At 56.7% G+C, this 26163-nt stretch overlaps 1 protein-coding gene across 7 annotated transcripts in view; it reads left to right on the forward strand.

Moving 5' to 3' along the window:
- NFIX (nuclear factor I X) overlaps positions 1-26081 on the forward strand; it is a 73154-nt gene extending 47073 nt beyond the window's left edge. For 4 of the 7 annotated variants that reach the window (XM_041761109.1, XM_041761105.1, XM_041761104.1 and 1 more), the window contains exons 3-11: positions 1332-1394; positions 1756-1830; positions 2191-2311; positions 3480-3616; positions 6514-6636; positions 9270-9445; positions 15166-15313; positions 17460-17551; positions 21813-26081. In XM_041761109.1, the coding sequence (XP_041617043.1) occupies positions 1332-1394; positions 1756-1830; positions 2191-2311; positions 3480-3616; positions 6514-6636; positions 9270-9445; positions 15166-15313; positions 17460-17551; positions 21813-21827 (950 nt within the window). In that variant the 3' untranslated portion in view covers positions 21828-26081. The remainder of the gene's footprint in view (positions 1-1331; positions 1395-1755; positions 1831-2190; positions 2312-3479; positions 3617-6513; positions 6637-9269; positions 9446-15165; positions 15314-17459; positions 17552-21812) is intronic. The other 3 variants (XM_041761108.1, XM_041761103.1, XM_041761106.1) reach the window with 3 other exon arrangements.
- Positions 26082-26163: the final 82 nt, after the last annotated feature.

Here is a 26163-nt window from a genome sequence, read left to right on the forward strand (position 1 = left end):
GGGGACTGAAACTGTCCTGTAGGCAGCTTGTCCTTTCCCGCTGGTCACATTGAGGCAGGTGCCCAAGAACTTGGCCTGAGCCAAGCCTGGGCCTTTGCTCCCAAGGATGCTGTTCTTACTGGCCCCCCTTGTGCATTACCCTTCCATCCCTCCTGAGGGGCTCAAGTGGCCACAGGGCACCTTGCTGCAATCCCTTGGGCCCACATCTCATGGGCCCTATGTTCTTTAGGAACTTCCTTGCTGGTCACTCCTCAGTGTGAACAACTTGGCTGTGAAGCCAGTGAGGGGTGGACTCTCCAGCCAGTAGGCTTGACCTTGGGATGGTGGGTGAGACGCAGGAGGCAGGGTCAAAGAGTTGGGCAAAGCCTTGGCCAATACCAGGGCCTGGTTTTCTGATGCCACCCCCATGTTGTCCCCTTGTGAGCAGCTGATTCTTTATCAAATGCCTAGCCTTCCCCCTGCCCCACAACCTGCGCTGGCCCCCCTCTGCCACCCTCTCGCCAGCTGTCGTGCCTGGGCAGGCATTCTGGAGGTCCCCATTGTGCCCCTGGCACACAAAGCTTTGAGGACCTGGGGGGCGGGGGTGGGGGGGCTTTCCCAAGCTCAGCAAAATATTCACACACACACTCCACCCTGCCCCGGCCCTCTGTGAGCTCCCACTGCACAATGGGCCCTTGTCTCGGGGCTCCCTCTGAGCAGCTGTGGCACTGGGGCATGAGACAGCCCAGACAGGCTGGCACAGAGCGGGCGACAGCGTTAGGGCAAACCTCCCCCCTCTGTGTTGCCAGGCACTGCCTATAAGCATAAAGGTGAGGTGGGGGTGGTTCGGGCTGACAGGAATGGCTGTAATTAATGAAGTGAGAGAAGGAAAGGGCTGCTCCTCTGGTAGCTTGAGCAGAGTGGAGGATGGGGGACCCTTGGGTTCATCCCAGCTGTGCAAAGAGGTGGTCACTGGCTTCTCTCCTGTGCATCCTCCTTGCCCTGATTCTCAACCACTGCTGTTCACCCCAGGGTGACTTTGCTCCCGGGCCACACTGGGCAGTGTCTGGAGACAGTGTTGGTTGTCACACTGGGGTGCTACTGGAATCTAGCATGTGGAGGCAAGGGCTGCCACCAAACACCCGGCAGGGCCCAGGATATCCCACCACAGAGAATGATCTAGCTCCAGTGTCCATAGTACTTCCTTTCTCTCTTTGGGTCCTCCTAGGCTGCTCCCCTCAGAGGAGAGGGTGCTGTAAAGGTGTTAACAGGGCTTGAGGGGCAACTGCTTGGCTGGTGTGGGTGGGGAACACTTTGATCTTGACCCATTCTCCCCTTTGTGTCTCCTGCAGAATCCGGACAATCAGATAGTTCAAACCAGCAAGGAGATGCGGACATCAAACCACTGCCCAACGGTCAGTGCCCCCCAACTCCCACTGGCCCCTGCCTTGCCTTATGGCCTGCCCTGCTCCCCATCGCTCTCCTCTGCCCTCCTACGCCCTGGCCAGCCTGGCCTCCCCTCTCCCTCTGTTTCTTCCCCTTTGCTCAGCCATTCCTCAACTGAACTTAAGCTGATGTCCCAAGGAGTGGGGGCTTACCTGAAGCATACTCATTCTTTTGTATAGACATGAGGGCCCCTGAGGGCCAGCCTGTGTCTGGAATGAGAGGTTTGGGAGGGGGTGAGTCAAAGCAGGAGTGGGGAGAGCTTTGGGGAAACAGGCAGGCAGCCCCTCCTAACCTTGCCTGACTCACTCACTTGTCCTTTCCACTCCTCAGGGCACTTAAGTTTCCAGGACTGTTTTGTGACTTCCGGGGTCTGGAATGTGACGGAGCTGGTGAGAGTATCACAGAGTAAGTGAGTTCTTTCTTCTAGCCGGGGTTGAGCTCAGCAGATTGGGGGTATAAGGAGGTGGGACTCAGACCCCATGTGGCCCCCTGCTGGTGGGGTCTTGGCAAAGGGGCAGACAGGGTTTCCTGGGACACTCTGTCCATTGGTACTGGGCTTAGTGGAGCAGAGGTGCCCAGAGAGCCCAATCTCTAATCTCTACTGCTTTGGAGGAAAAAAAATCACAACCAAGGGCTGTTTTCCAAAGACCCGCCCCCTCCCCCCAGCTAGGAAGAGGCTTCTGGGGTTAAGCTGTTCATGACAACAAAACAGGCTCCACTGGGCCTTCCACACCTCAAACCTTATCACCTTCTCCCTTTTCCCAGCTCCTGTTGCGACAGCATCAGGGCCCAACTTCTCACTGGCAGACCTGGAGAGTCCCAGCTACTACAACATAAACCAGGTGACCCTGGGGCGGCGGTCCATCACCTCCCCTCCTTCCACCAGGTGAGCCCAGCAGTCCGCCCGCCCCCCTATCCCCACCCAGGCCATCTCAAGTGCTGTAGACAGCTATACCTCCAAGGCCTGGGTGCCTTCAAAGGTCACCGCTTGTTGAAGGTGTTGGCTCCAGAGCAGCCAGGGCCCACCATGCTACCAGACATCGTTGAGCTTTTGGTACTGGGGACGTAAACCTGAACAAAGCACAGCTCTGCCTGGAAGGCACTCCCAGTGGAGATCTGAGAAGGCCTTTCTCTTGGGGAAGAGACATTTGAGCCCAGGTGTAAGGTGGGGAGGAAGGGGCTGCTGGTACAGGCATGGGGTGGATGCTCCAAGTACAGAAGCCTCCATCCCAGCCGAGGAAAGACATTCTGGTGGGACCCCCAAAGAGGGCTTTGGAGGCCAGCGGAAGGTGTTTAGAATTAAAACCCATGGAAGGGTTTTAAGTAGGAGATGCTAGGGATATGTGTTCCAGGAAGTGCCCCTGGCAGCAGCATGTGTGGGCAGGACTGACAGCCAGGTAGAGGCCTTCCCAGCAGGCTAGAGTAGAGGAGGACCTCAGTTGGGTGGGGCAGCAGCCTGAGAGGGAGGGATAGAGTTGAGAGGTGTTTGGGAGGTGGACACATTCAGGCCTTGTCAGAGCCATTTGTTTAGGGCAGGAAGGAATCCTGTGCTTTTTTTTTTTAAAGGAACTTGAATATTTGGTTCATTTTGAGGTTTTTGGCATTCATTTTGATTTGTTAAAATATAGCTTCACATCAATACTATTTTAATATAAAATAACATAGTACCTTGATGTCTGAGTTTTGTAGCTCCCTTGGGATTTTTGTCCCAGGCAAATGCCTTTCGACTTGCCCTGGCCCTAGAGCCTGATGGGAAATAGAAGGTGGGGCCAGGGAAGCAGTTGAAGAGGCTTTTCCTCCTCTTTGACATGGGCAGTCGATGAGGGTATCACAGACTGAGAAGGGGCTCAGGAAGGAGGAGCAGGAGGGCTGGGCCCCAAGGGACCCTGGGACCAGTCTAGTCTCAGGGGTGGGCACGTAGTGAGTGCCTGGAAGTGCTGCTGTCATCAGGACCCTGCTCCCCACATGATGGGTCATCAGTGTAGGCTCCCTCAGTTCGAGTACCTATACCTCAGTCTTCCCTTGGCCTACCTGATCCCTCTCCTCTTCCCCAGCACCACCAAGCGCCCCAAGTCCATCGATGACAGCGAGATGGAGAGCCCTGTCGATGATGTCTTCTATCCTGGTACAGGCCGCTCCCCAGCAGCTGGCAGCAGCCAGTCCAGTGGGTGGCCCAACGATGTGGATGCAGGTATGGGTGCTGTAGAACCAACCCAGAGCAGGGCAGCCAGAGCCTCTTCATCCCCCTCAGCTTACCTAACAAGCTTCTTCTGGTTCCCCTGCTGTGAGTGGACTACCTGTCTTCTTGCCTCCTGATCTTCCAGAGGAGGGCAGACCAGGCTGAAGCAGAGAGCAGAGACAAGGAACTGGGCTGTCTCTACGTGGGCAGCAGAGCCCATGGGTGTGGTGGAAGGAAAGCAGAGGCCCTGGGCACCAAGCTTGCTTGGTCTTCTTCTCTTGCTGTTTCTCTGGAGATGTTGCCCCAACAATGTGGTCCTCATGGTTTAAAGCAGTTCCTCAATCCTGGGCATCATGGACATTGGGGCCATATCATTCTCTGTGGTGGGGTCATCCTATGCGCTGTAGGGCATTGAGCAGCAGCCGTGGCCTCCACCCACCAACTAGTAGCAAGCCCCCTCTCCTCTCCAGAGTATAATGACCCAAACATCTCTGGACATTGCTGAATATCCCCTGGCATAGGGAAGAGGAGAACAGAATCGTCCTGAGTTAGAAACCACTGATCTGAAGGGCCCAGGATCACAGAGAGGAGCAGAGCCTAGTAAAGAATGACCAGAATCATTTTCAAATCAAGCAGGAAAGCTAAGGAAGGGCGAGGGTCTAAGGGAAGCCTGCTCAGTCCTCTCAATACTCTCCAACCACCCCTTTCTTGGTGAACCCGCCCTCCTTCATTTCCAGTCTTGGCTGGAGACATGAGCAGACCCAGAGAACACAGATGGAAAAGAGAGAGAGTACGTGTGTGTGTACTCGTGTGTGTGTGTGTGTGTGTGTGTGTGCACATGCACATATACCTGTACGAGGAGGCTGGCTGCAGAATACTTCTGCCTGACATACTGCCGGTACAATCTGTGTGTATTCTTGAGGTGTGAGTTTCTTGGATCCAGGGTACAGACCTGTGGGGTGGGGGGTGTACGCGGGGCATGTCTGCTCTGGTCAGGCCTGGGGACAGGGGCTTCGCCCCTGAAGCAAGAAGAGGAAGGCCTGATCCAATGTTGCTTTCTCTGGTGTTTTCCAGATGCACTTCTACAGAGATGGGCCAGGTGGATGGTCCCGGACAGGGGCTGGGGGAATAGCAAGGCAGAAGGGTGGGGAAGTACTCCTGCTTTCCTGCTGCCCAGACATAGGCTGCACAGGCTCCCCTCTCTCAGCTCCCTGGGAGGAGGGGAGGTAGAGAGGAGGAGGGCTCACCTCCAGACCTGGGGCTGAGGGAGTGGGTTCCAGACCAGGAGTGAAGCTCACCTCTGTGGGACAGCTATCCTGAAAGTCTTTGGGTGCTTTTCCCAGTGTTTCCTTGTGGCAAGCAGAGACCTGGGGTCAACACAGCCCAGATACTTCCCTGGGAGAGAGAGAAGAGATTGAAAAGGTCCTGAAGCCTCCCCAACCAGGGCCTCAGTCAAGTGACTGCCCCTGAAGGACTCAAGTGCCTTGAGAGCCACATCCCTAGCTGTCTTCTGCGGCTCAGCCCCCAAGTCCCTCTGCCCAGACCTGGTGCCCAAGGAACTGTCCCTTCCTTGGCTCCCACTCTTTTTTCTCTACTGTCTGCTTTGGTGCCTGCCATTTCTGCTACTTCCAGCTGTCCTGCCATGCACGGCCCCCCTATACCCTCCTGCAGCACCCCTAGCTCCCTTGCTTTTCCCTCTTTTCCTCTGTATCCCCCACCCACCCACGGCGTTGTTTCCCTGTGCTGCGACAAATCGCCAATTAAGCAGCCCAGCTGCAGGACAGGGAACAGCTGGGGAGGCGCTGTGCGGCCATGGGGACAGCTGTGCACAGCTGGTGGGGGTGCTCCCCACCCCCTCACCGTGCCAGCTATCAGGTGGCACACAGCTGCTGCCAGATAACACCTCTGCTGGCAGCTGAGAGTTCGCCCTTCCCCCACCTCTTCCCTCTGCGGTTAAGACTGCAGCCCCCCTACCCCCCACTCAAACGGATTCTATGCCTCAAAGATGGCAGCTCTGCTGATCTGCTCCACTCCATCTTACCCCTCCCAGCCTGGGCACAGCCTCCAGGCTCAGCGCAGGACAGGTGACAAGCTCCCCTGGAGGACCTTGCCCAAGGGTCTTGCTGTGTCATAGCATCATTTAGATATCATGCCCATGGGGCACAAAGATGGCCTTAGTTGGCAGAGCTCCAGTGGGGTGTTCTCTGTGCAGCCTGTCTCCCACTGAATGCCACCCCATTTCTGGCACCAGGAGCAGGGCAAAGCTCCCAAATGACCCATCCTACAGCTGCCCAGCCTCTGGATCCCCTGACAGGGGAGTCCTTTCCTGTCCAGCTCTGTCCCGAGTACCCACCCAGGTCCTCCAGCCCCTTCTCTATGCTCTTGTCTGGGGTTGGATTACCCCTTCAGTCCCTCCCGAGGACTAGTGGATTCTCTCTACCAGAGAGCTTCCCCTAGTCCAGGGCCCCCACAGAGCAGACCCCAGCCCATCCCTCTTCCGGGTCCTCCCTCATTCTGAAGCTGGCTCCCCAGTTCTCTTCCTGCACACCTTCCCCATCCTCCTGCCCCTGCATCCCACCGTTTCATCCTGTGCCGTGTGAGCTCCTATGAGCTCCTAATCTGCTCATCAGGGAGCAAGATGGGCCCCCTTCCTTGCTCATCTCCTACCCTGCACACCCAAGGGTTTCATGTTCCTCTCTGATCAGAGCACCTGTAGCTGGCCAGTCAGCATACCAGGCCGGAGAAACAGAGTCGGAATGGGGCAAAGGAAACAGGAAAGGGGTGTGGGGGGGCAGGGGTAGCCATGAGGGGGCCGAGGAGAGAAGGAGCTAGCTGCTGGCTTCCCACCTTCCCTTGCTCTTGCCCCAGCCCAGCTAAACCTCCCCTGTGTTGCTGGTTCCTCCCCCCAGGCCCGGCTTCTCTAAAGAAGTCAGGAAAGCTGGACTTCTGCAGTGCCCTCTCCTCTCAGGGCAGCTCCCCGCGCATGGCTTTCACTCACCACCCGCTGCCTGTGCTTGCTGGAGTCAGACCAGGTGAGAAATGGGGAGCCTGGGGGGGGCAGTGGGGTGGGCGGTGGAGCACATAGGGGCAGCTGGCCAGGTGCAGGAGCTAGGGCCACAGCCCCTGAGTCACAGCTCCAAGCTCTCTGAATATTCCCCGGTCTAGTCTGGTCTGGTGGAGGGCGGGCACGGGACTGGGCTCTCCCTCCAAGGCAGCACCTCCTCACCTTGTTCCTGAGCAACCTCCCACTTGCTCCTCACTCCCCATGTGCACGTGTGTGCATTGGTGCATGTGTGTGTGCATGTGTGTGCACGTGTGTGTGCTGTGCAGCACAGGCCTGTTCTGAGGCCCTCTCCAACCTCCCTTTAGCTGCAGAGGCCTCAGACCCATTCCTACCCGCTCTGCTTTCCTCCTGCCAGTTGTGGGCGGGAAAGCACAGCTTATTCTGTCCTCCTTTCACCTCTTCTCTTCTAGCTCCTGGCTGAGCCCAGGGTCTGGTTTCCCAGCACCAACTCAGGTTGGTGTGGGGCACAGATCCACAAGAGGACTCAGGGGAGCCCAGGCTCCCTTCTCAGGCCTTCCCTGCCCTTTTCCGAAAGTGAAGGGGTAGGCCCAGTGGCTGGTAGCTCCTGGGTTGTTCTCCAGGGAAAGGAGCAAGCCCTTTGCCTTGGGAGGCTCTCTTGCTTGATGGGTGCTTGGTGGGGGCGGGGGGTGAGGTGGGGGTGGTGTCGGAACATCTCAGCATTCTTGAAGGGATGGAATCAGGCAGGAAATTGTGGGAGCTGAGTCCTTAGCCTCCCCGCTCCCTTGTTTGCTTTTTCCCTCTCTTGGTACCCTTCTGGCAGAAAAGGACCTGGGCTTTTTTCTGGACACTGCCCTGTGTCTGCCTGCCTGCCGTCTTGTGGGCCCTTCTGTAGGACATGGAGAAGAGTGAGGTTTACCCTCCCGGCTTCCTCCTCGGGGCCTCCTGGCTGAGAGCCCAGAGGCAGCCTGTGCTGGGGCAGGGTGTGGTGGCCACAAGGTGGGGGCGGGGACCCGAGGCCCTCTGTGTAGGCAGCGGGAGGGCGGCAGGCCCAGCTCGGCTCAGCTTTTATGAACTCCAGAGAGAAGCCAAGTTTCCTCAGCCCCCTAATGAAACTGAGAGCAAGAGCGAGCTGATTGGAAACAGACCGGAGGGGGAGGACTCAGCCCAGAGAAGAGCTGGGGCCTGTGCTGGGGTGGGAGCTATATGTGGGGAGGATGCGTGTGCAAGGACCGTGGGGCCAAGCACGCAGGGATGTGGCCTGGGCAGCAGCAGCCAGAGGCACAGTCATGTGCACGCAGGAGTTGGGTGTATGCATTTTGAGGGCTCGGCCTGCAGGGGCAAGGGGTCCTGTCCCTAACCAGAGCCTAGGAGTTGTTGGCCTCCTCTGTCCCTCCCCTAGACTCCCCCTAGGCCCTAGACCAGGGCAAAGCCAATGAGGCACTTGCCACAATGCAGTGTCAGGAGTCACCAAAACTTTAGTCATCAAGATAATATTTAAAGTAATATTTTTTAACAATTAAAACAATTCCAAAAAACAGTGATGCACAGATACCGATTTATTTATTTATTTATTTATTTATTTATTTATTTATTTATTATATTTTTAAAGATTTTTATTTATTCATGAGAGAGACAGAGGTGAAGGGAGAAGCAGGCTCCATGCAGGGAGCCCTAGGACTCCATCCTAGGACCCCGGGATCATGACTTGAGTCAAAGGCAGGCACTTAACTGCTGACCCACCCCTGTGTCCCGATACCAACATTTTAAACAAAGATGGGACTGGCTTTGCATTTGCACAACCAGGCACCCTTGACCTGTTCTTGTCACCCTAGCTCTAGCCCTGGTTCTAGTCGGGACTTTTTTTTTTTTTTTTAGATTTTATTTATTTATTTATTTATTTATTTTTTATTTATTCATGTGAGAGAGAGAGAGAGAGAGACAGAGGCAGAGGCAGAGACGCAGGCAGAGGGAGAAGCAGGCTCCATGCAGAGAGCTTGATGTGGGACTCGATCCTGGGTCTCTAGCACCAGGCCCTGGGGTGAAGGCGGTGCTAAACTGCTGAGCCACCTGGGCTGCCCTCTAATCAGACTTCATTACAAAGACAAGCAGCTGGCTGACAAGCCCTAGTTTGCCAATTTGACTTTTTGTTTTTTTAAAAAAAAAAACAGGATTTATTTATTTATTTTATAGTTGGGGAGGGGTAGAGGGAGAGGGAGAGAGAATCTCCAGCAGACTCCCCACTGAGTGCAGAGCCTGGCACAGGGCTCCATGTCATCACCCTGAGATCATGATCCTGAGATCAGGACCTGAGCCAAAATCAAGAATCAGATGCTTAACCGACTGAGCCACCCAGGCACCCCGCCAGTTTGACGTTTTAAAAATATTGCATTAAGATGTTATTTACCTCAATTGCTGAATTACCTGGCACTGCCTTAACTTTCTCACCAAAAGCCAGTACCTCACTCTCCTTACCCTGGTCCTGGCCCTGCTCCTACCTGGTTCTCCCTTTTCCTCTGGTTCCTCAGTGCTCTGTCTGACCAGCAATCCGTCCCCACCCCACCCCCGCTACCCCATCTTCTGTCGCACCCCTGCCACCTCCTAAGCCCTGATGCCCTTTTCTTCCTGCCGGCGTGCATGCAGGAAGCCCTCGGGCCACAGCATCAGCGCTGCACTTTCCCTCCACATCCATCATCCAGCAGTCGAGCCCGTACTTCACGCACCCGACCATCCGCTACCACCACCACCACGGGCAGGACTCGCTGAAGGAGTTTGTGCAGTTCGTGTGCTCGGACGGCTCGGGCCAGGCCACCGGACAGGTGAGTCCAGAGGCCCCAGGAGCCCTACCACAGCTCATCTCTGCATCTGTCCGTCTGTCTCGGGGCTCACAGGGAGAGGGTCCAAAAGCCAGGAGCCCTCCTAGGGCTGGAAAAGCAGAGAGCTAGTAGTGCCAAATACCTCGATCTTCTGGATCTGGGGGTAGGGGTCCGTGTGTAATGCCAGGGCCTGTCTGTTACCATCCAGAGTTGGGGGAGGCAGTGGCTGGGCCCACCTTGTTCTGAGGGCTCCTTTCCCTCCTCCCCCCAGTCTCTCTTACCCCAGTAAGAGTGTATTCGTGATCTATCCAACCCAGCCCAGGCTCCTTACCTCTTAACACCCCTCTTAAAACCTCAGGGCTACAAGGATTTGGTAGGTTCTAGACCAAGGTTCATTCTCTGTTCTATGGGGCCAACCTGTGCGCTGTGGGGTACAGAGCAGCATCCGCGGCCCCCCACCCACTCAATGCCAGCTGCATCACCCCCTCCCACTCCTGATGATCCAGAATGTTTCCAGATTTTAATGTGCTCTGCGGGCACCATCATTTCCTGGTGAGAAGCTGTGAGTAGAGGAAGGCCCTCCTTTCACAGGAGTTATCATGGAGTCTCCTGTTGGGAGAACCCTTAGCAAGAGGTTACCAGGTCAGTTATTATTCTGGAGCAAAGCCCTTCTGCTCCTCAGCCTAAGAGAGACACTGGTTGCCCATGGAGCTCTGCCACCCCATGACCCTGCTCCGTCAGCAAGCCCTAGGGCTCAGTCACTGATGAGCAGAAACACAGGCCACTCAGCAAAGGGCTTATCCCAGATAACGGTGGGCCAGTGGTGACCTTTCAGTGGGACAGTGGTCCTCTCTTAGTCCCTGGGAGACCACTCTGGATTGGGACATAGTGGTCTCTAGACCTCTGGGAAGGTTCTAGAGTCCCAGCAGCACAGTATGCTTTGAGCAGGCCCAGCCCCCGTCCCTGCAGCTGGTCCAGCCTGGAAACTTGTTGTGAGACGTTAGATGGGGAGGATGCTCAAAAGGTCATGGTGGGGAAAGGCGTTCGGAAGCCCATGACAGAGGCAGCCCAAGAAGAGCCGCGGGTGGCCCTCGAACACTCAGTCCAGTGCTGCCTCAGGGCGGCCTGTGCAGAGTGGGCATTTGCTAAGTGCTGGTGTATTGATTTGGGGCAGGGCTATGGCTCAGCCTCCTTGATCTTGCTGTCCAGACCGGAAACCAGTCCTCTTCCCTCTCTCCTGTTCTCCCTCTTTCTGCTTTCCTCGTTTCCTTTTCCCGTTTTCCCTGTGAAATTTTCTCTTGCTGGCTCTGTAGCTCCTTAGCACACTCAGAGCCTTGCCCACCTCTCTGGGCAAGCTCTGTCCACTTTTAGGGGCATGGAAAGAGAAGTGGCCATGACCCCTACAGCTACTACGCCTCCTTCAGAGATACCAGCAGAGTCTACAAGAGCTGCCAGCCTGTGTCTCAGCACCAAGGGTCCTGGGGTCCTGGAATATGGATCAGAGAGTCCAGGAATTCCACCTTGCCTGCCTTCTTACCCACAGAGGCAGCTGGGGTGTGGAACCAAAATGCGATTGGCCTGAGGGACCAGTTTAGCCCAAAGACCCCTCAAGAGTATGGGTCAGTCTATCCATAAGCATCCTGATGATGGCTGGGTCCTGAGCCTTTTCCTTGACTTGACCATCCAAGATTAAGGGCTCAACTGGTCCAGAAGGCAGATGCTTGCTCCGAGTAGACCATGGGTAAAATACTGCAGACAGGAGGGCAAACAATCACTCTGATTAAACAGAGCCTAGGCTGGCTGGGGAGCAGTCTCTCTGGGTTTCCTCTTGTGACCAGAGAGGGAGGAATGTCTTCAGGGAGCCTGCTCCCTAGGCCTCGGCAGCAGGCTCTGGAGGAGGAGGGAGGCCAGAGGCCCCAGGCCCTGCAGCTGACCTGGTGACAGGGAGTGGCAGTACCTGCTCTGGTTCCGTGTCTACCTCCAGAGGAATAGTTCTCAGTCTTAGCATGCATGAGCCACCTGAAAGGCTTGCTAACACACAGGTGCCTGGGCCTCACCTGATTCTGATTCAGCAGGCCTGGGGTGGGGCCGAGAATCTGCATTTCTCCCTAAATTCCCAGGTGATGCTGGTCAGGTGACCCACTTTGAAAACCATTGATCTAAAGCCTAAAGGAGTAAATTCCTAACCTCTTTGAGAATGTGAAGTTACAGATCATCTTTGCAGAAAAAAATATGCATACAAAAGTTTTACAATTTGCAAAAGGGTTCCCAGGCACCACCCCTATGCTCATCCTCGGACCACAGCATGAGGCCCTAACTGAGAAGAACCAAATCAGTAAAGGCCAAGGCCAAACGGACACACCATTCAGAGGAGATGCAAAGGGCAGAAGGAGGATGCCTGGTTAGCGGTATTTCTGGCAGAGAGAAGAGACCGCCAAGTGAACATGAAGGAGAAGTCACAGGGCCTGATGGGATAGCATGACTCCGGGAGGCAGGAAGACTGGTTGTAGCTCAGCCTCAAGAACCAACGCTGGAGTGGCCAGGCCTGCGTCTTCATCTAACAGATGAAAGTGAAGAGCTATCCCAGTCTCCAGGTTCCTTCTAGCTTTTAACTCATGAGGTTTTAAGGCACCACAAAATCACAAGACCTTGAGATTTTTAAAACCTCAACTTGTACCCCAACCAGAGCTGAGATATCCTAGCCTGGTTGGAAGTAGCTTCCAGAAACTAAATGTTGTAAATCAGTGGTTTTCAATCTCTGGCCATGTCCGGCTGGGATTGGCTTTATCAAGTGTGATTAATGATTTAGGTCCTCCTGAGGGGAAACGGGATCTGAGGACTAGAAGGAGGCACAGGGCACTGTGTGGGAGCAAGGGCTACCTGGAAGGCCACGTGTCTCAGCCCCTTGGGGGAGGCCCAACCTCAGGATCGCCTGGAGTAAAGGAGTGAGGCTGTGATCGATTGAGACTGTCCTGTTTCCTGCCCTGATGGAAGAACAAGATAGGCAGATAGGTACCAGATAGGCTGTAGACATGGGGGCAGGCAGCTGCCACTTGCATTAGAGCATTCTCCTCCCCACCCCCAGCAGAGCTGGAATCCTCTTTCCTCTGGCCTACGTTTTTGCCTGTTTCTAAAGGGACACCTGGCACAAAGGGTATCCAGCCCAGGACACAAATAGGGATAAGCAGGCCCTGCTTGCTTTTGTCAGGGGACCACTAAGTGGGCAGGAAAGAGCAAGTCAAGGGAACCATTTGGAGGGACAGTGTCACACCTAGGTGCTACTGGTCTTTAGAGGTAAAGGGTGGTGAACGGCCAGAGTTTGGAAGGGTATGGCCTGCACGGGTCAGGCATGGGGCTCAATAGTTTTATTTTTATTTATTTATTTATTTTTAAAGATTTTATTTATTTATTCATGAGAGACACCGAGAGAGGCAGAGACATAGGCAGAGAGAGAAGCAGGCTCCATGCAGGGAGCCTGATTTGAGACTTGATCCTGGGACTCCAGGATCACACCCGAGCTGAAGGCAGACACTCAACCACTAAGCCACCCAGACATCCCAGGGCTCAATGGTTTTAAAGTACAGCGGGATGGACTAGTCAGTTCAGCTCAGTCAGTGGGACTTGAATACTGCATGCCTGGCCATAGCAAGGTGGCAGTCCCTGGGCTTGTTGGGGAGCCTCGGAGGCAGCCTGCATCAAAGGCTACAGTGGCAGTCTAGGAGCATCCTAGAAAAAAAAGGCAGAGAGAGATGGATGGTGATTTAGGGTATCTGGCTGGTTCCACATTGGGGATGGTGTTTTCTGAGCAGTACTTAAAGGGTGTGGGAAAGGGTGTTGTAGACAGAGGGTTCTGCAGTGAGCACATGTGCAGCCCCAACTGCTTAGGCTGTGTTCTAGAAACCCTGGTTGGTTTGCAGTGGGAAGTACTTGGAAGGAGGTGAATGTAGGGGCATGAGTGGTGGAAGACCCCATCTGGGCTCCACCAGAGGAGTCTTGAATGCCCAACTGGGAAGCTTTTTTTTTATGCTACATGCAGTCAGAGCTGTGGAAGGGGAGGGGGAGAAGCCTGAGCACCTTCGAATTTGGAGAAGAGGGTTGGGCTGAGCCTGCTGGAAAAAATACACAGGATTCCCAGAGTGAGACAGACATGGTTATGAATTTCAGGCCTCACCAGTTACAGCTGGGAGAGTTTGGATAAATCACTTAGCTGCACAGAGTCTCAGTTTCCCCAGCTGTGAAAGGGGGAGAATAGAGTTTCCCTTGTATCAGGGTTTCCCAGCGGTGCTATTAAACTTCGGATTGTTGAGCCTTCCTCCTGGGGGCCATCTCATGCATTGCAGGGTATGTAGCAGCATCCCAGCCTCCACCCCTCAAATGCCAGCAGCAGCGCCTGAAGTGGTGCTACCCAAAATGGCTCCAGACATTGCTAATGCCCCCTGCCGGAGCAGAATCCACCCCACCAGCCACACCACCAGCGAAAACTGCTGCCTTATAGAGTCGGAGGATTGGACACAACGTGAGTCAAGTACCTGGTACACTGAGCTAAGGAATGTGCTGTTAGCACAGGGGAGACCCTTTGGGAGTCTCATTGTCCTAGCCCAGGTGGAACCAGTGAGGATAGAAGTTGGGCTGACTGAAGACATCAGGGGGTGGACTCTGCAGAGTTTGCCTACCAACAGAAGCAGCAGCAGCACAGGAGCCTCCCAAAGCCTTGCACCTGAGCGGCTGGGTGGCAGAGCTCTGCCCCTCAGGAGAGGGGACCGTTTAGGACTAAGCTCTGGCCCATCTACCCTGAGCCCAGGCTGTAGGTGGTCATCGAGGGCACTGCCCACAGCAGTGGGAGATATGTGCTCAGAGCCCCAGGGAGGCCTCTCTAGCAGAGCCATGGCTGCCAGAGGCCAGGGACCTCTGCCCCTCCCTGTGGTGCCTACATTCCCTGAATCCCAAAGGCTGATGCACACAAGGCACGCATGGGGCTTGGGGAGGAAACTTGAGTGAGGCACGAGAGGGAATAAAGCCGAGGAATGGATCTGGCAGCTGATCCCAGGCTTCCAAGACTTCCAAGGGCACTGTACAGGGAAGTCCTCTCGAAGAGCCTCGTGGGAACTAGCAGCGATGGATTTTCCTCTTGGGCTGTTCTGTAGAGAATTGGCCGGCACCCTACGATCCTCAGGCTGCCGGAGCCAAGGGCGAGACCCCCGGCACCTGGTGTCTCCCCAGGCCATGATGTGGGATAGACGCTGAAGGGTTTGTTGCCCTTGGTTGGGTCAGCTGGCCCCACCCCAGGGGCCCACAGAGGGAGGCATGCGTGTGTTTTCCAGGGACAGTAGGGGGTGAGCTGGTGCATCTTACCTGCTGAGGGAGAAGGTCTTCAAGAGCATGAGAGCTCTAGGTGCAGCTGCTTATATGGCTAGGTGGCATGTTTTGGTACCTAAAACATGTTACCTAAGAAATAACAAACCACTCGTCGGACACCCCCTTTCGTCCCTCCCACAACTTCAAAAGAGGACCACCAAAAAAAAAAAAAAAAAAAGAGAAACACCTGAGAGACCAAATAGAAGCCTCACACCCTCACCCACCCTGTGTCCCGGAGGAGAGGACCCCATCCTGCATCTTCTACCGGGAGCGCCCGCTCTCAGGAGCGAGCTGGCGTGGCCGCGCAGGGGAGCGTGTGTCTGTGTGTGATGTGCCTTCATGCGTCACTCTATTTATGTTGTTCGCAGCCCAACGGTAGCGGCCAGGGCAAAGTCCCGGGGTCATTTTTGCTACCGCCGCCGCCTCCAGTGGCCAGACCTGTGCCCCTTCCTATGCCTGATTCCAAATCCACCAGCACTGCCCCAGACGGCGCCGCCTTGACTCCTCCATCACCTTGTAAGTGGACGATGAAACCGAAACCACAACGCCCAGCATCCCTGGCCCATCCAAACAGTCTCCACAGCAAAAAGAAAAACCCTTGCCCCGCCCACCGCCAAAGCCCCCCAACCCAGAGCGCCATGGAGCCTCCCACCCGGACAAGAGCAGAGCTGAGCCCCCTAATCGAGGCCTCCTGTGCCTCAATTACACCAGCCAGCACCCCACGAGCCCCCCTGCCCACCCTCTGCTCCCAGCCGGGGGGCCCCTGGCCCAGGCCCCTCCCGAGGGCGGGAGGGGGAGCACAGTGGGGCACGCAGGCCAGGGGTGCTGGCCAGGGTGGGAGGGGGGTGGGGAGGCGCAGCCATGCCATCTTCATGCCTGATTGCTGTTTTTTTCATTTTTCGTTTTTTTGTTTTTTGATTTTTGTTGTTTCGTTGTGCCCTGCTACACCAAAAAAATTAAATGTGACCACAAGGCGACGCCACCACCATCCCCTTTTGGCCTTGCCCCCTCACCTCCATTCCGGGGCCCTTGGGCCTCTAACTGTACAGAAGGCCAGCCCCTGACCTCCTCTCCTTCAATATCACATTTGGTTTCTCGTTGTTCCTCTTTTTTTTTTTTTTCTCCTTCCTCCTCCCATCCCTCTCCCTTCCCCAGGTTGAATGTTCCGAGGACAAGGGAGGGCTCTGGGCCTCGGCTTACTTCATTTTCTTTCTCTCTGTCTCTCTGTCTCTCTGTCTCTCTCTCTTTTAACCAATGACAAGTTTTGTCAAAGGGAAAAGAAAAATCTGAGTTGAGAGGCCCAAGGTAGACCCGACGTGTGAAGGACAGGAGAGGTGGAGGGTGGGCGGCGTGCCGTCTGCGGGCAGGGGGGTGGGCAGCGCTTTGGGCGCTCTGGGGGCTGGCAGGCTACAGGCCAGGACTTCCTGGCCAGCAGTGGGAGGGGCGGCCCATCTCACTTTTCTCCGTCTCGCGCTCTCTGTTGCCTTCTTTCTCATAGTTTGAGTTCTTTTCCCCTCTCCATCCTCTTCATGCCATCTTCCCATCTGCATCCGCCATAAGACACGAAGTCATGGTCATGGTCATTGGAGGTGGGCAGGGTGGGGGAGGAGGCGCCAGGCTGCAGGGGGCTGTGGGGCACCCTGGACAGACTCTGGCAAGCACGCAGTCCCTGGGGTTTGTCTGGTAGTGGGTGTGTGTGTGGGGATCCCCGGCAGCCTGTGACACTCTTGTCCCTTCTGGGGACATCCTCCCTGTTGGGGGTGCAGGACCCCTTCCCCCCGCATTGAGCTCCAGCCAAAAAACCTGAGAAGAACTCAGGGGTGTTTGGCTGCCTGTTTGCCCCCTCAGGCTCTAGAACAACTGCTCCCAACTGCACCCAAGCCTTAGGACTCTGCCAGGCCCTCCAGCCTCCTCCTCCTCCTCTTGTGCTTTGGCCCATTTCAGGCCCTGGGAACCACAGGACCACAGGATCTGGCTCATCTATCAGAGGAGGAGAAGGCCTGCTGGGCCTGAGCCTTGCCACCGTGGGGCCAGAGCTGGCAGCCAGCTCCTCTCTCTGGCCCTGTCCCACCCGACTCCGCCCTCTGTTGAGCCCCTTCAGGTTCCCTGTGCCATCAGCCCCATTCTTGGGACTGCCTGGTGTGCTTAAATGATGCAGCACCCAACTAGCTGCCCTGGTTGGAGAGGTGGCCTGGCTCAGTCGGCCTTCCCAGAGCAGGGTGGGGCCAGTCGTCAGAGCTCCCACCCTCCCACCCTGCCAACCTCCTAGGCTCCCTCTTTCCAGACCCAAGAGAGTCCGGGGGAAAGCAAGGGCGCCTTGTTTCAGTGAGGGCTAACCTCAGTCCTGCTCAGTGCCTGGCTTGGAGACATGACAAGGTCTGTGGGACCTCCGCTAAAGCCTCCAGGGCCCCTCCCTCACCCTGGACCAGGAAAGAGGACACCTGGCTGAGGTGGAATGCTGGGGTGGGGGACAGTGTATGCTCCCGGTCAGTGAGAGGATGATGGGACCCCTCTGGCCTGTCCTTCCCACTGCCAGCATGGTCTAAGCCCTGGCAGCATGGTCTAATCCAGTCTCTCCCTCTCTCAGCAGCCCCGAAGGGCAGTGTCTGGGCAGGCCCCAAGGCCTCACGGGGTCTCTCCCTCTCTTCCCTGCTCCCCACAGCATTCGCAACGACAGGCGCCTCCTCTGCCAACCGGTTTGTCAGCATCGGACCCCGGGACGGCAACTTTCTGAACATCCCACAGCAGTCTCAGGTAGGAGGCCCCACCCACGATGAGGATGTGGGCATGGGGGGACAGGCAGGGGCGGGGGCATTAGGGAAGAGGCTGGTTCCTTGGGGCCAATCCGGGAGAAGGGGCTAGGGCAGGGCTGGAGAGCCCAGGCTTTTGCAAGCCCAGCTGAGCCTGCCTCCCCAGGCAGCCCCCAGGTCCCCTGGCTAATCAGCTAATTGGATAATTAGCTCTGACAGCCCCGGCCCTGGGGAAGGCGGCCAAAGACCTGAGGCTAGAGGCGCTCTGGGCCAGGCCTGGTGGTAGCCCGAGGCCCCATCAGGAAGAGGACAGCGTCTGCCTGTTGCTCTCCTCCCGCTCCAGCTGGAAGCCCTGGCCCCCAGCCCTCCCTTCTTCCTTGGCTTTGGGTGGGCTGGGCAAGGGGTGGAGGGACAGGGCCGTCCTGGTGGGCTGTGTGCCCAGAGACTCTGGCACCCAGGGTAGGGCAGGGCCTGTTGCCACCCTGGAGGCCCCTCCCTCAAGTCCCCATGAATCCTGTTAGAGGGGAGGCTGGGCTGCCGGAACCTCCAGTCCAGCTCTCGCCTGTCCCTAGTTTGCACAAGGGAAACTCCAGCCCTCCTGCTGGAATCCCCTGGATCCGGCTTTGTACAGGCATCTGTGCACACACACGCATGGGGGCCCCCTCCTCCCTGTGCCTGTGCCCCAGAGGCTGGCAATAGCCCACAGAGCCCCGGGCTGTGGGGTGCAGGGAGGACCCACCTCAGGAGCAGAGCAGAGGCAACTTTTATAGCTCCAGGCTTCTCGGAAAAGAACATGCAAATATCTTTCTCTTTTGCACATTTTACAGAAACACCACCCCTTCAGCCCAAGGCCTGGAGGCTCTAGAAGCCCCAGGAAATCCACCTCAGCCCAGAGCCCCAGGGCCACCTCTTTCAGCTCAGGCTCCTTTACTGCTCTGAGGCCCGAGTCCAGAGAAAGTTGGTGGATGGAAGTTTTGTGTGTGTGGTTTGAGGTTTTGTTTTTTTTCCCTTTTCCTTTCCCTCCCTCAGAAAAAAAAAAAAAAAAAAAAAAAGCCAAAAAACTTTGTCAAACTTCAAACTTCAGAGCTCCCTAGTGGCAAGGAGGGGAGGGGAGGGGAACTTCAACCCCTCCAGCTTCCCACCCCCTTTCCCCAGAGTCACGTCTGACCCGTCTGGTTTCCAGGAGCAACCAGACATGATGTAACACCCAGATGAACTTGAACTTGGGGGTGTTGAGAAGAAAAACAATGGCTCCGAGCAGGGGCTGGAGCCAGCCCCCTCCGCTGCTCTGTGCCAGGGAGGCCGAGAGAGTCCTGCTGGCAGAGGGCGGGAGGGGGTGCCAGAGGAAGGGACAGCAGGCGGCCTCCCCTCCTGGCTCTGGGCTGGCACCATCGCTCTCGCCCTCCCTCCCTCCCTCCGCCCCAGCCGCCTATAGCTCTGCGTTGCTTGCTCACTCTTGGGGACCACTGCCACGAGTCCTCCCCCGCTCACCCTGTTTCCGCCTCGCCTCCATGTGCTTTCCCTTCTCCACTTTCTCTGCTCACTTTGCTTAAACTTTGGGGCCAAGGCAGAGTTGGAGGCAAGTTCAGGAAACGGTTTTTCTCCCCCTTGTTTTTGCAAGGGGCCTGAGCCCCGAGCCCCAGCAGGCAGGTGTGTCTGGGGGTGATGGTGGGGGAGACTGTAGCCCGACAAGCCCAGTGCAGCCTAGAGCCCTTGGGCCTGGGGGCAGGCAGGCGGCTGCAGCGGGCGCAGGGGGTACAGTGGGGGGCGGTTTCCACAGTAACCAGTGACTTTAGCTGATCTCTGGAGCACCAGATGGAGAGAGAACAATAGAATGAGGGAAGAAAAGAGAATTTTAGCAATTTTGTCATTCCCTGGGCAGCGCTTTTTACTTAGTTTTAATCAATTTTGGACCTGGCTCAGGAAGCAGAAAGGGTGAGCAGAAAAAGCCACTTTGTGCTGGGCAGCAGATGCCCCTCCCTTTCCTGGGACCTGTGGGGGAGACACTGGGGAGCTATCCTGGAACCACCTTTGTCCCTAACTCCAGGCCTTGAACTGAGTCTTCCTCCCCTGGGAGGGGGGCTCCCCAATCTGAGGACTGGTGGTTGTTCCCCTGCCGTGCCACTCGGGGGACACCAAGGGGACCAGCCTGGTGCATTGGCTCAGTCTGACAAAGACAGAAGGGGCCAAGCAGGCCTCCAGGTCCTGGTTGTTCCCTGCCTCCTTTCCCTCACAGGGAGGGTGAGGGCTCACATGGCCGTGGTATAAGGGTTCCTGTGTAGACTCCCCTTGGGAAAAGGGGTTCCAGAGAACACCAAGGCCTGAGACTGCAGTAATAGGGGCTCAGCTCACCCAGGCAGCTTTCTCCTCCTCAAGCTAGGACTGGAAGCCCAGGGGCTGGCTGCTGACTCAGCCTTCGCCCCACTCAGGGGGTGCCTTCGGCCTGGGTTCCCCCCCCCCCCATGCGGTGCCAAGTATCCCATGAGCCTCCCTTTGGCCTTTAGTCAGTTGATGGGGTTGGACTTTGGGCAGTTCCTCCAGGAGTCCCGCCACAGGAGGGCAGCTCTCCTCTGCATGTTGTCCAGGAGGTTTAGTGTCTCTGCCCACCCAATAAACGCCAGCAGCTCCCCAGCCATGGTGGCAACTCCAAACCCCCATTGTTCTAAATGCCCTCCATCTGCACCATCCAATGGGGCAGGCGCTGGCTACATGCAGCTGTTGAAGTTTAAATTAAACAACTAGAGAAAACCTGAGTCCCTCAGTCACACTAGCTACATTTCAATTGCTTAGAAGCCACGTGCAGCTGGTGGCTACCACATTGGCTAGAGCAGAGAATGTTTCCGTTGTTGAAGGTTATAGGTGATCTTCCAGGTCCTTTGTGACACTAAAACTCAATGTCTTCATCTCCCAATAGATGACAGCCTGTGGTCCCAGACCAGAGCCAGAGGGATGGGTCCGGCCTACAGGCATAGTCTGTGTTCCTGAAACAAGTGGTTTTTAAACACTGACAACTTTCACATACCATTCTGTCTGGACTTTTGGCGCCTTTTGAAAAGCTGGCTGCCCCAGCTGCCCCAGGCCCTCACTCCAATGCGGAGTGAGCAGGCCACATGTAGCAGTTCGGAGAACAGACTCTGAACTGTCCCCTGGGTTTGAGTCCTGGCTGGGCCATGCCGTCAGACTGTGTGGCCTCAGGCAGGCCAGCCACCCTCTCTTCACTTGGCTTCTCTCTGGGGCTGGAACAAGGGTAGAATGGGATACTACTAAGTGCATGCTCTGTAGTTAGCTCTACGTGGCTTCTGCAGATCGGCCTCTGTGACCCAAAGCCTGGGAGAGATCCTGAAATACATTTTCAGACCCCTTTTTTGCCCCAGAGGGCACTACCAGGCCTACTACTCAGGTACTGTAGACCATAGAGAACACTTCCTTCCCAACCTTCCCTCCCTTCCCCCGCTGCCCTTTGACCGCAAGGTGGGGCAAGAGTCTGATGGAGGGCTTTGCCGGCAGCCCAGCCTCTGGGTCAGGTGTATTTTGTGATGAGCAGCCACCAAGACTTGTTTGTGGGAAGGTGGCTCCCCCTGCTGGCACCCTGAGGGAAGTGACTCCTGCCCCAGGGAGCCCCCTCGCCAGGTGCCCTGAGGGTAGAGGATCAGGCAATGTGGGCTATGGGCCCCTCCCCCAGGCCACGTACTGCTATACTGCTAGGGACTGAAGCCATGTGGTGTGTCTCCCCCACCCCCCCCACCGCCTCCCCAGCTTTTCAGCCTGTGGGACCTTGGCTGGGGAATACAGACGGGAATTTCTGCTTTTAATCCAAAGAGACAGAAAGAAAACTCAGCAAGAAGCTGGGCCACCCCCACCCCACTCCCAAAACCCCTCTGGGGACAAAAGCTCCAGCCTGGCATCCTCCCCACCCTCCAGGACCCATACAAAAACCTAAACAATTGGAAACATGGCCAGATCCCAGGTCTGTGCCTGTGCCAGCTCCAGCCATGGGGGTCCCACCCGCTGGGCACAGTGCCCACGGGAAGGCCAGCTGGACCCTAGCACTGGGGGGCAGGGTCTCTTGGGGGCGGCAAGATTCCCATAAGAGGTACAGACAGAATGGGGATGTACCTCTTGGTGGGGTGTTGGTGTCCTTGGCTGTGCTGGAGGTGGGCCCTCCAGGGGCCTTGGCCACTGGCCTTCAGTCAGCAGGCCAGGTGGGATGGAGAAGAGACTTGCCCCTGTTGTTCTCAATACCACCTCTTTTTGTCCCATTTCAGTCCTGGTTCCTCTGATAAGATCGACAAAAGAAATGACAAAATGTAAAGAAGAGGTTCCTCAAACGGGGGGAGAAGAAATTTTGAGACGTGGAAAAATCCCCCAGCCCAGCCCCACCGAAAAGCAAAAATTAAACGTCGTCAGCCACTCAGCCCTTCTCTCCTCCAGCCCGGGGAGCCCTGCAGGCCCCCAGAAGCAGCCCAGTTCTCGGAGAGCCCTCAGAAGAGGTCTCGGTGGAGCTGTGCACCAGCAGCCAAGCAGAAAGAAACATGCAAAACGGACTCTGTTAAGTAGAGGACAGAAAGAAAGAAAGGATGCAGCAGAACTGCCTTTCTCCCCTCCCTACCCCGCCCCGACCTTCCGGGGAAGGAACAAAATCAACCCGACAAAGCAACCAGCACAGTTCTAAAGGGGCCTGTCCTACACCCTCACCCTTCCTAGGGGAACCCCACCCTCGACTCGGGCCGAAGCTTCACTAGGGAGCTCGGAGGACAAGCTTGTACAAATGATGGGGTGCAGATCCAGAGGGTTCTCCCTCCAGACTCCGCCCCCTCCCTGCCTGTCTCCCCCCTCCTCCCCTCCCTTGCCCCCCAGTCCCCACTGCCTTGGCCTCTGGCTTCTTCCCCCCAGCTGCTCTGGACTAGGTGAGGCCCCTGGCTTCCAGGTCTCCCTGCCCTACCTTCGGGGTAGAAGCCCCCCCTCCACCCTGGGGGTCAGGGAGCATCCCCTGGAGCTAATTTCTTGCTCCTGGAATGGAGGGTGTTGTCACCCCACCCTGAGTTTCGGGGGTAGTTTCAGGGCCTCAGACCCCTCTGTACAGTCCATAGGAAAAAGTCGGAATGCTACGACAGCCCGTCCCAGCCTGGGACAGGCCCCCTCTTCCCTTTCTCTGCAGGCTGGGAAAATCACTCTCTCGCCATGCCACAAGTGAGGGGAGGTGGGCCCCAGGTCGCCCCCACACCCCAGCCCCCGCATGCAGGTGCCCTCGCTCCGCCCCACCGGTCCCTGCCCCTGCCCCTCACACAGACAGCCCTGCTGTGGCCGGGCCGGAGAGTGGAGCAGAAAGGGGACCCCGGAGCCGAGCGAGGAGGATGAGGCAGCCGCCGCTGCCACTGGCTAAGCTGCCACCTGCGCTAGGTAGGCGTCCTGCTCGCCGACTTTCAGTTCCTTTGGAGGGTGTTGGGTGTTGTCCTTTTTCAAAAGTGTTTTGGACCTTTCTCTGTCCCCCCCCCCAACCCCACTTTCTCCACCACATGGGCCTCCTGGCCACTTCTCTCTGGATTTCAGCTGTAATGTCTTTACTCTTTATTTAGGGGTGGGGCATTCATTGTTTGGGTCTTTTGCCGTTGCAATTGGGAACTCCTCCTCCATTTGAGCAACTTGGGAACAATTTGGTAACACACCACAGGAAGTAGCTCTCCTCCCTCCCCCTGCAGCCCCTTCCTCCCCCCAAGGGATGGTTGGGGGCCTGTCCAGAGGGTTTTCTGAAGCCCCCTGGGAGGGAGGGAAGCAAGAGCATGCCCAGCCCCCCTCCGGGGTGTGACTTGGCCCCTCTGGCTTGTCTTTCTGTGCCTTACTCCCTGCTCCCTGCATCTCCCTTCCTAGGCCCCCTTCTCGAGTCCTTGTGCCTCTCTCTCTCTCTTTCTTAACTGTATGAAAACACAAAGCACAGGTCAGGATCCTCTGAAAGTCAGTCAACCCAACATTGCACCGTAGGGGTGGGTTGTGGGCTTTATTTATTGTGAATCTAGTTTGTGAGGCTGTGGCCCCAGCAGGGAGGGAGGGACGGAGGGGAGGGAGCTGGCTGGGGAGGCGAGGAGGGCCCTTACCTGGGGCCAAAAGGGCCAGCGATCGGTGCCTCCTCAACTGGAAGCCACTAGGTGGCTGGCCCCAGGAGTGGCTTTTGTTGGAAGTTGAGCGAAGGCCCTCCCCCAACCGCGTGCAGCCTTCGGGGAAGACCGGGACTGAGAAGCAGGGGACAGGGGATCCCGCGGGAGCCTGGGTGGGGGGGGCGTGGGGAGTAGGGCGGGGGGGTGGGGGGCCGGGTGGGCCGGGCGTGACGCGCGGTCAAAGTGCAATGATTTTTCAGTTTGGTTGGCTAAACAGGGTCAGAGCTGAGAGGGGAGCGGAAGGGACCCCCTGCCCGGCCGCACGCGCCCCTTCCCTCGAAGACAATCGGGGCCGCGGGCGCGGTGGGCCCGCGGGAGCCGGGGTCTGCGGGGCGCCCGCCCGGGCGAGGTCGGAAGCTGCAGGCCAGCTGGGCCGGGGCGGGAGCACGCCCGGCGGGGCTGCCCGGGCGGGCAGGGGGGTGGGGGCCGCTCCTTTCCTAAGTGTCGTTGTGAGGGGCAGGCGAGGGGCGACGAGGGCGACAGGAGATGTGGGGACGTGTTAGAAGAGAAAAAAAAAAACCCACAAAAAATATATATGGGGGAAATGAACTTTTTTTTTTTTCATTGAACCAAGTGCAATGCATCAGAGAGTTTTCCTATCTTTGTATGTTAAGAGATTGTTAAGAAAAATTCTATTTTTGTTGTAATGTCCTCGCGGCTCTGGGGACGCTAAAAGAACTGGGCCTGCCCCGCCCTGCGCGGGGATAACGAAAGCTGAGTGTTTTTTCCTTTTTTTTTTTTTTTTTTTTTGTTCGTTTTCAGTTTTTTTTTTTTTTTTTAAGTCGTTTTCCTGCGTTGACGAGGATGATCTGGGGTTTTTATTTGTTTCGTCGTTCGTTCTCGGTTTCGGTGGGAGGGCTGAAGGAAACGTTCACATTTTAGAGTTAAAAAAAAAAAAACACCTCGACATTAAAAAAAAAACAAGATCAAAAAGGAAAAGGACGAGAGAAAATTATTTTTAAGATAATTCAACATAAAAACCCTGGTGCTTCTTACATTATAAAGTACGTTTTAAAAAAAACCCACAAACTATTATACATAAGTTTATGAATCAATTAAATATCCTGCACTTGTTAGGAACACGCATATCCCTTCTTTGTTGAGTTTAACGGAACGGGACAGCGGCATACGCCCGGCGGCTGGGCTGCTCTGGCCGCGGGTCTCCCCGGGCGCCCCCTCCCCAGGGCCCAGCGCCCCCTCCTCGCCCCATCCCCGTGCCCGGACGGGGGCGCGGCGGGGGGGTCCCCAGCCCCTCCCCCGCAGAGGTCAATGCCAACGAACAAACGTCCCCTCCCTCCCTCCCTCTCCGCCCCGAGCGCCCTTCTTTGAGCCAGACGCCAACTTGACCCTCACCAGCATTATCAGGAGCGCGCTCAGCAAGTTGGTAGTTACCCCCCCTCTTTTCCCCGGCGCCCCCGACTCAACATCACTCCTCCCACCCCTACCCCTACCCCCGTCACCCACCGGGGAGCACGAGGAAGGCTCGAAGCTCCAGGACAGGACCAGCCAAGCTGACAGGTCGATTCGCCCAGGCCCGCGCCCGCACGCACGCACGCACACGGCCCCGCACACAGCCCCCCCCTCCCCCGCAACCAGCCCCGTCGACTGCCTTACACACCCGCCCCCGCGCTGGCCGGCCGACCTAGTGCCTTGTTCTCACCCCCGTGCTGGCGGAGCGGACGCCGCGCTCTGGGTCCCAGAGGGGCCGGGTGGCTCAGACGACCCACCATTTCCTCCCCCCGACCGTGCTGAACGGACCCCCCACACGAGAGAAAATAAAGGAGCAATAAAGTCACGAGAAATTTCGTCCCCCAATCGAGAGCCCGAGGGGCACCCCAGCCCCGCCTCTGCTCCCCCCACCCACCCACCCTCGGGGCGCCCCCCTCCCCCCAAGCCAGCCTGGGCCAGCCCCGCTTCGGCCCCTCCCGGGAGATCCGTGCGCCCGACCAGCACCAGCATCGCGGACCGCAAAGGCCGCCCGTCCCGTCAAACAAGTTTCTTCTTAGGCTAAGAAACGCAGTATATACGAGTATCTCTATATATAGTACTAATGGATTTGGTGTGCTTCCCCCTTAGCGTCCCCTGTCCCTCCGCTCCTCCTCCTTCAGCCTGGTCTCCCCCTCTCTCTGCCCTCCACCCCCGTCTCTGCACTGAGATACATAAGAAACAAGGGTAGTTTACTGTCTGTTTTGTTTTCTGGGTTTTCAGTGTCCTAGCGGAATGCAAGTAGGCAGCCAGCCCGTATGTTCCCTCTCCGCCCCGCCCCGCCCCGCCCCGCCCCCGTCACTGCGCTTCTGTTATACCATCTTTGCCTGACTCTCTCCGGCTTCTCCATTGAATGGCTAATGTGTATGTGAAATAAAGAAATAAAGAAAAACAAAAGTAAGAGCGCCCGAGCCTTCGCTAACGCCGTCGTGCGGGACCGGTTCGAGATCAGTGGGGTGAGTGGCGGCGGGGACCCCGC

Source organism: Vulpes lagopus, chromosome 7, assembly GCF_018345385.1.
Source record: "Vulpes lagopus strain Blue_001 chromosome 7, ASM1834538v1, whole genome shotgun sequence".
Lineage (NCBI taxonomy): Eukaryota > Metazoa > Chordata > Mammalia > Carnivora > Canidae > Vulpes > Vulpes lagopus.